This window comes from Galeopterus variegatus, unplaced genomic scaffold (genome assembly GCF_000696425.1).
Source record: "Galeopterus variegatus unplaced genomic scaffold, G_variegatus-3.0.2 Scaffold4167, whole genome shotgun sequence".
Classification (NCBI taxonomy): domain Eukaryota; kingdom Metazoa; phylum Chordata; class Mammalia; order Dermoptera; family Cynocephalidae; genus Galeopterus; species Galeopterus variegatus.
This window is the reverse complement of record NW_007730278.1, coordinates 157,951-167,188: the sequence shown is the minus strand read 5'-3', so window position 1 is coordinate 167,188 and position 9,238 is coordinate 157,951. Positions and strand designations below refer to the sequence as shown.

At 34.2% G+C, this 9,238-nt stretch overlaps 1 protein-coding gene across 1 annotated transcript in view; it reads left to right on the top strand.

The window, feature by feature from the left end:
• Nucleotides 1-9,238, top strand: part of KPNA1 (karyopherin alpha 1 (importin alpha 5)) — a 50,957-nt gene that overhangs the window by 16,409 nt on the left and 25,310 nt on the right. Inside the window, exons 5-10 of the mRNA XM_008586888.1 lie at nt 838-969; nt 1,953-2,041; nt 2,376-2,475; nt 3,399-3,562; nt 5,042-5,120; nt 8,840-8,965. Coding sequence (XP_008585110.1) covers nt 838-969; nt 1,953-2,041; nt 2,376-2,475; nt 3,399-3,562; nt 5,042-5,120; nt 8,840-8,965 — 690 coding nt within the window. The remainder of the gene's footprint in view (nt 1-837; nt 970-1,952; nt 2,042-2,375; nt 2,476-3,398; nt 3,563-5,041; nt 5,121-8,839; nt 8,966-9,238) is intronic.

Here is a 9,238-nt window from a genome sequence, read left to right as displayed (position 1 = left end):
TGCGATCCGTTGCCGGACACGAAAAAAGACAAAAAGGAAAAAAAAAAAAAGAATGCTCTTCTAAAAAAGTCTTATCTTTTTTCCTTCGTTTGGAGGCTTCTCATTTATTGAAAACTCTTATGCTCTGAAGTTGTCATTTCTATTAACTGTATGTCTGTTAACTCCTTTTGACTTAATTAACATTTAAAATATGTTTTGCCTTTTTCACTGTGCTTATATTTTATACATTTTACACTAACATCCTTTCCCCATTTCACTTTGCCCATCCTATAAATATTACTTAATTTTATTCTTTACTAGGTAATATACATGGTACAAGGCCAAAAGGTACATAAGACTTTCCAGTGAAGTGTCTTTCCCATCCTTGTTGCTCAGTCATCCAGACCTCTCCATGTAGGCAACAAGTATTTACAATTTCTCATGACTCCTTCCAGAAATAATCTGTGCAATAAGTAAATTCACGCATATATTCCTTTTTAACCCTTGTAGAAAATATAATATGATACTGTATAAATGTACAGTTTTTTGCATTTTGGGTTTTTAAAATTTTATATCTTGGGAGATTATTCCTTATCAGCATATGAAACATTCCTTCATTCTTTTTATGATCTCATGCCAGCTCTACCTTGATCTGAAATTTTAGACACCCTGAGTATTTCTCTAAGCTGACGTATTTCTTCTGGGAACTCTTCTTTTAAAGTTAATATAGTATTCAACTGATAGGTTATATGCAAATAATGATCTCAGACTCTTTTCTTCATGTACAGAAAACTTTGTTATAAGTAAACAAGCTTTTAAATTCTAATAAGATAATGAAAATTATTTTTATCTTTATAGTTTGAATCAGCTTGGGTACTGACAAATATTGCTTCAGGAAATTCTCTTCAAACCCGGATTGTGATCCAGGCAGGAGCTGTGCCCATCTTCATAGAGTTACTCAGCTCAGAGTTTGAAGATGTCCAGGAACAGGTAAAAAAATAAATAAAGAGAAGCAGATGAAAGAATAAACTTTTCTTGTCAGTCATATTCAGGGCACGCTTTTCACCACTTGGCTGTGATAACCCATGGTTTGTCACAGGGAATGTTCTAGAAATCTAAACCTAACCAATTAGAAAGTTTCTTAGTGACTGTAGGCAGAATTTCTTCTAGACATGAAAAAATCACATTTCCCTTCTAACCCTGAAATTCTTTAAGTCCTATAGATACCCTTTTTTATACCACATAAGCAGTTACTGATAGAGCTTTTTGTGTAGGAATCTCTACTGATTGAAGTAAAAGGTCTTTCCCACTTTTGTGCAGAAAAAACAGAAAACATGAATCTTTTTATTACTGTGAATTTTTATCAAATTTATAAAGGGTAAATCACTGCTAAATGAGTATAATTTACAGTTTATTGAGGTATTATTGATATACAATAAACTGCATATCTTTAAAGTGTACAATTTGATAAGTTTTGACATACTTATATACCCGTGCCATCATCACAATCAAGATAATTATATTTGTCACCCCCCACCAAAAAAATTTAGTGAAGTTGTACACATTTTGATTGCTTAATACAATTTTAACCAGCTGATTAAGCCATTTGAATCTCTGTTCTGTACCAGGGGCTGTATGGGATGTTACATAGGGGTGAGGATGGAGTCTCCTAAGATAAAGAGTATAAGAATTGGTTCCTTCCTTCAATAAGCTTACTACCATGAGTGTTCATGTTTTCTTCTGTTTATTGTACACTTTGAAATATTATTTACTTCTCTCCAATCCTATAACTATTTCATTTGACTCCCTGATGAATGAATTTAGGAGTGTTAATAGTTAATGTCCATATATAATATATGATTAATAGTGATATAATTTTGTAAAGTGTTATTGTGATATGCCGGCATCTTTTTTGAAAGAACTGTGAGGGAATGAAACTGTACAACAGTCATTAGTGAATAATTCTTTTACAGGCAGTCTGGGCTCTTGGCAACATTGCTGGAGACAGTACCATGTGCAGGGACTATGTCTTAGACTGCAATATCCTTCCCCCTCTTTTGCAGTAAGTTTCTTTTTTTTCTTTTGAGTAATAAAAACATGGAAAGTTCCTCAGAAAGCAGTACATATCAGGAATTATTTTGGGTTTCCAACTATTATTTTTCATTCCAGGTAGTTTGTTGTTAACTTATTCAGATCGTTTCTTCAAGCACCATATTTATTCCAGGGCCAAAATTCTGAATTAGTTACATTAGAATTAATGAATTTTATTGCCCTGGAGAGAAGCTATTTGAAGACATCTGTTTGTCAGTAGCATTAAATAGTTTAGTATTTATCTTATGCCATTAGAGAATTAATTGTCTGTTGGGTAGTTTACCATTGTACCATCATGCTTGTAGGTTATTTTCAAAGCAAAACCGCCTAACCATGACCCGGAATGCAGTATGGGCTTTGTCTAATCTCTGTAGAGGGAAAAGTCCACCTCCAGAATTTGCAAAGGTAAGGACTATGTTTGTGGAAAATTGGCCACAAAAATGCAATTAAGAGAGTATAGCAATCAATGTTAATGTGGACAGAAAGATAATTTTGATAAAATTTAAAATGTTAGAATTTTCTCTATTTGTAAAGAAATAGAGGTTTTGGGCCGAGCCTGTGGTGCACTCGGGAGAGTGCGGCGCGCCGCAGGTTCGGATCCTATATAGGGATGGCCTGTGTGCTCACTGGCTGAGCGCGGTGCGGCCGATCTCACAAAAAAAAAAAAGAAAAAGAAAAAGAAATAGAGGTTTTTTGTAGTTTTTGTTTTAATTTGGGATCATTTTTCACTGCCTATAAAAAGTTCCAATTTCATCTTAAAACCTTAGCATTTTTTTGTTTGTAACAAAGTATCTAAAATATAGAATTTCCTAGCTTTGGCATTTGTGAAAGTTCCTTTACCTCTTTGGTCTACAAAGTATGTCTTTTTGTTTTCTGTTTGGTTTTTTTCGTCCTTTTTTGAGACCGGCCGCACCGTGCTCAGCCAGTGAGCGCTGTGAGCACACCGGTCATCCCTATATAGGATCCAAACCTGCGGCGGGAGCACTGCTGTGCTCCCAGTGCTGCACTCTCCCGAGTGCGCCACGGGCTCGGCCCTACAAAGTATGTCTTTTGACAAGGAATCTCAGTCTAAGAATTGATGTATATAAAACTTTGCTCCTGAAATTATTTTCCTTGGGCTCTGACTACCCCATCAAAGTAAACTGCAAGGACACTAACGGCATTCTCAAAGATGGAAATGTCACTTAGCCACTTTCTATTCCATCTCTAGAAGTGTAAATCACCCTACAAGTTGCCAAGTGTGTGTTTGCTTGCCTTCTTGAGTATCTCACCTCACTTCTGGCCTTTATTCTGTTGTATTTCATAATTATACCAACTTTCTTTTACAGGTTTCCCCCTGTCTGAATGTGCTTTCCTGGTTGCTGTTTGTCAGTGACACTGATGTATTGGCAGATGCCTGCTGGGCCCTCTCATATCTATCAGATGGACCCAATGATAAAATTCAAGCAGTCATTGATGCAGGAGTATGTAGGAGACTTGTGGAACTACTGATGTAAGATATCTTTAAGAAAGTGTCTGCTTTTTTCCTCCTATATTAGTTTCCTAGTTGCTAATACTTAAATATTAGTTGATTTTACATTATATTGATTTATTGTGCTTTGGACTACAGTCTTTTGTTACTTGTCTATTTATGTTGATGTCAAATCTTTTTGTTTTTGAGGCTTATAAAGAACCTTTTCCACCTCTGCTGTTAGCAGTCATTCAGCAAAACATTTAGGAAACTCTGATCTGTTTAGTTCCAGTTCATATTGGATTTCCTGAGATCAAACCATTGGACATCAAAAGGCATATTTCCACTAAAAATGGTCACTCTGTCTGTCTCGTTTAGAGCTTAATCTAGACTAGTGTCAGACACTGAATCTTATTTTACTCTATCTCTTTGTGTAATTCCTTTGATGGATTGGAGGATTTACTCATGGAATAATTTGAGACTGTGCTAATCAAATTTTTAGATAACACTGTAGAAGAAAAAATTAGAGTGACAACATAATGGGAAAATGGTACAATTACAAGCAATGTGAAATTTAATTGAAGCACAAAGTAGATGCAAGGAGACATTGTTCCAAATGTGACATATGAAATGGATTAAATAAGTATAATGTACATAATACAAAAAACTCTGGAATTATAGCTGGCCACAGACTGGATGCAGATCAGTAATGTAGTGCTATTGTGAACTAAAAACAATACGATGCTGCAGAGTCAGACGTATATCATTCAAAATCTGGAATATAATCCTCTGTATTCTTTAGTCACTAGATTGCTATATATTTTAACCATTTCTTCTTAGTTATCTTATCTTAAAATAAATTTGAAGGAATTGGCATGGTTTTGAGAAGAACAATCATTCTTATTAAAGGGGAGAGAAAATAGGACCTTTGGAGAAGGTTAAAGGATATTGACTTATTTAGCCTGAAATCAGGACTTAATATCTGTCTTCAAATACATAAAAAAGGCTCTGTGTGTGGTTTTCTTAACCAGTAAGGCAACTTACTAAGGTTAGTAGAAAGAGTTCAGTATCTGAAATGTGAATCTGACTTTCACTTTCAAGTTAACTGTTGATGTGTCATTTTCACCTCTGTGAAATTAGATAATTTGTAAAATTTAAAAGTGTTGTATAAAGCTTACCTGTTCTCCATTATCTCAGCCACCATAGAAGACCAAGTAAAGAGGAAATGAAACCTATATTAAAGAATGAGAGGGAAAACTTGGAACCAGGTGTTAGGAATATTTGGGAAAAATAGCTAAGAAAGATTTGTAGTGTTTCTCTATGAATAATAAATAAGGGGAAAGACATCTTTTATAGGGGACACCAAACATTCCAGCATCATGACGGGGTCCCTTAAAAACCACCATAGGTATCTTTCTGCTCTAAAATCCTATCACATATTATTTCTTTTGGATTTTTGTCCTAACAAAAAGAGACTAAGGACAGAACTGTTTGCTATAACATTTCTTTTTATGGTTGCAGGCATAATGATTATAAAGTGGTTTCTCCTGCTTTGCGGGCTGTGGGAAACATTGTCACAGGTGATGATATTCAGACACAGGTATGAACAAGTGGTAACTATTTTTTTTCCTTCAGAAGCAGTACATTGAACTCCATGATCATGTTTGTTATAGAATTTACATAGAAAGTCCATTTTATGGACTTATAGAAAGTCTGTATTATGGGGAGTTAACACTTTGTTTCACTGATGTCTGTTTAAAATGTTGGCTTAGGCATCTACTCTCAGTACCTTTAGTATCTCTGCCTTGACTTGTTGCTTGTAGCGATTTGGGTCCCCCTATGATAATGACTTTTTCTTCTGGTCACGCAGATTTGTTTCCCTCTACTCCTACATGAAATGGTTTTTGTGAGTATCAGAAGCCTCTAGTAGCATCTTTTCTCTTTCTCTGTCATCTTAATCTCTTCTTCTCTGATAGCTTCCTGTTTTTGTACATGGTAAGTCTTCTATGTGAGGAAGATTCTTCACTCCTAGTTCCTAATGTCACCCCCTTCTCCATTCAACTTCTGTATCAAGACTCATCATTCACAGTGGACTGTTCTAGCCATTTTTCTTCCTGATAGCTCAGATGCATTGATAACGTCTTCAGTTATCTTCCTAGGCTTCTATGATGTTGAAGTATTTTGGTTCTGCCTCATTGGCCATTTATTTCTCCTTAACAAGCTACTTTTCCTGTTTTCCTCCTATTTGTGAACATCCTCCAGGGGGCAGTCCTTCAGCCTTATTCATAGATCTTATTTCTAACTTCAACAATCACTCTTGTGTACATGGATTAAGAATTGGGAATTAGCTTTTAGCCTTAGCTCTTTCTTAACCAGCTCTGACTTTCAGCAAGACATTTAATGTCTTCACTTTTCCAATTTCTATAATTAAGGAGGTTGGATTTGTTCTCCCAGGTGTCTTCTAACTCTAATGTGTTTACATTAAATTTATTCTGTCCACAAGGGAAATCATTTCTCCATGTATATCTGCATCTCTGCTTATGTCGCCATCTCAGTGAATGGCACCAATAGTTGCCCAAGCCAGAAACCTGGACATCAGCTTGAGTCTTCCCTCTCCTCTACCTCACTCATCTGTTCATCTCTACTCATCCTTTGCAGTGCTTAGTTTAGCAATCTCAAATGAGGAGAGGAGAAGAAAATATATATGTTTGATTGTATTTGCATAAAATTTCTCTTTTATTTCATCCATCACAGCTTATCATACTGTATTGTAACTGTCTAATTACCAGGTTGTAAGATTCTAGAGGTGGACTTTGTCAATCTTGTTCATTTCTGTGCCTATATAATAGTTCTTGGCACAATATATAGGGACTCAAAATATATTCATTGAATGGAATGAAGTTCTGAATCTATACATCTAGTCCTGACCTCTCTCAGGTTCTAGTACCATGTCTCCAGTGGCCTTAAATATTTCTGCTTGCATATCTCACAATTGTCTCACAGTTTATCTTCTTTCCTCCAAAAAACAAATTCCAAATCTTGATTTTTTTTTTTCTTATTTGACTTAATGATACAACTGCTTTCCTGTTCACCCATACATGAAACTTTACAGTTGTATTTGTTGTCTTTTTGTCTCGCACTGTGTTTAAAAGTCATCAGGTCTCCTTGATTCTTATTGTTTTGGATTACTAGATACATATCAGATCACCTTATTTGGGTTCCTGTCTTTTCACACACAAAAGTTGTTACTGTACCCACCCAAATTGTCTTCCTATATTCACGCAGTTATCCATCTAAATATACTCCCTCCTTACAGCTTAAGGTTTCCTAAAATAACCTTGTTCACATGTTTTAGTGCCTATTAGATAAAGAACCTTGAAACACTCTGAGGAATTTATGCTTTAAGATTTGACTCTCATTCTTTCTAGCCTATTAATTTTGGGGGTATACAGCCCTTCCTTAATAGCCTTATGTTCTTATGGTACTTCATAGTAGCCTGTCTGCATTTTTTCTTTTCCAGTCTTTGTGCATTGTCCTCCCTCTTCTTTGCTTATGAAATCCTACCTGTGTTTCAAGGCCCCTCCATGAAGTTTTTTCTTAACTATTTCTCTCCAAGTATTCTTTTTAATTTCTGACATGTTTATTTTCCAGACCACTTTGGCATTTTTAAAATTGCCATGTGACACATCTCTTATATTGCTTATCTTTTTTTTCAGGTTTGTTTTCTCTTCAACTATAAGAATAGCATTTTTTTGTTCTATAACAGCAAGTGCAAGAAAATGTGGAGAATATAAAAGTCACCCAAAGCTCCACTATCTAGGGATATTATCAATATTAACGATTTACTGTATTTCCTTCTTGTCTTTTTTTCTGTTTATATTTATAGTTGTATTGCTGTATTGCTCTTTTTTTTTCTTTCTTTTTTTTTTTTGTGGCAGCTGGCCGGTATGGGGATCTGAACCCTTGACCTTGGTGTTATCAGCACCACCTTCTAACCAACTGAGCTACCTAGCCAGCCCTATACTGCTCTTTTCATAGTGTTCACTTAACGTTCTGTTATAATCTTTATAATTTCCTCTGGGCAGAAATCCGCGAGGTAGAATATTTGTATAAAATTGTGGATTGTTAAAGCTTCTTGATATTTATGACAGATTGTTTTGAGAAAGATTATACCTGTTTAACGACAGGTTTTATTCTTTTTTGAAGCATGTTTAATAGGCAAAATATGGCTCCATTTTAATTAGCATTTCTTTTCTTGTGAGATAATTTCCTATTAAAATTTTAGTTTCTCTTTCAATTTACATAATAAATATAGCAACCTTCTTACTTGTTGCAAATGCTCTTTCACATTTGTGTGATGTGCATTTTAATTTTCTAAGAATTTTTGACATGAAAAAATTTTTATTTTCCTCCTATAATTTTGTTGTTTTTATGGTTGGAAATTCTTTCACCATCCCCAGATCAGCTATTTTCTGATATTCTGTTTTATTAAAGGTTTTTTTTTTAATATTTTTTTTTATTTGGTTGCAAATTTATTTTGGTAACTGTTTAGGTTAAGAATTGATTTTGAAAAAATGTTTTTCAACTATTTAGCTTCTTCTTTTAGTACTAACTATTAAATAAAACCATCAATCACTAGAGAAAAGAAAGCATTAACTTTTATTACATACTTAATTCTTTATAAATAGCTGCATTTGTTTCGGGACTAGATATCTATTCTGTTGTTCAGTGATTGATTCTTGAGTCTGCCAAATACTATTTTAATTATTCTAACTTTCTGATTTTAGTTTTTGGTAGAGTAGGTCTCCTTTATGGGTAGTTGTCTTACATCCCTCACCTTTGTAAGTTGTTTGATAACTGAGATCATATCTTTTTTATATTTATATCCTATAATATACACATATTACATGCTTAATGAAGCACCTGATGTCCCTCATTAAGCATGTATTGGTTCATTGACTACCAGGTAGAGAGTTATCAGAAGACTTAAAAATCTGATCTATTTCTGATTTTCTGGCCGCTTGATATATTTATCCATCCAGAAGACTTATGCTGTAGGGATAGGAAGGTGAATAAATACTGACATTATAGTGTCTTAGCAGTTGTGAATGTGTTCAGTGAAACTGGTTTGATAATCTAAGAAACTAATTCTTATTAATAGTGAATACTTTTTTATGTATGTAAATTTACTTATTTGTAAAATTCCAAGGGGAGATGTTAAAGTATTTCTTTGCCCATATTTTTCCTAAAATAAGTTCTTTGAATTAAAGATTTACTTGAAACAATACAGTAAGAAAGTTTTCAAACTTTTCCTTTTAGGTAATTTTGAATTGCTCAGCTCTGCAGAGTTTATTGCATTTGCTGAGTAGCCCAAAGGAATCTATCAAAAAGGAAGCATGCTGGACAATATCTAATATCACAGCTGGCAATAGGGCACAGATCCAGGTAATCTCATAGCACCTATCTTTCTATATTTTTATTGATAAGTAAGGTGTTTTCAGTCACCCTTTCAAATATATATTGTTTTCATTTTGCTTTGAAGACCACTAACTTCCGACATTTTGTATTGTTTCATAATTTACTTACTTTCTTTATCCTAGCTTGTAGATGTTAAGTCTTTTTTTTAAATTGTATTTCTTTTTCATTATTATTTTTCAGCTGTACTTTTTTTTTTTTGTCTTTTTTCCGTGTCCGGCAACGGATCGCAACCCTCAGTGT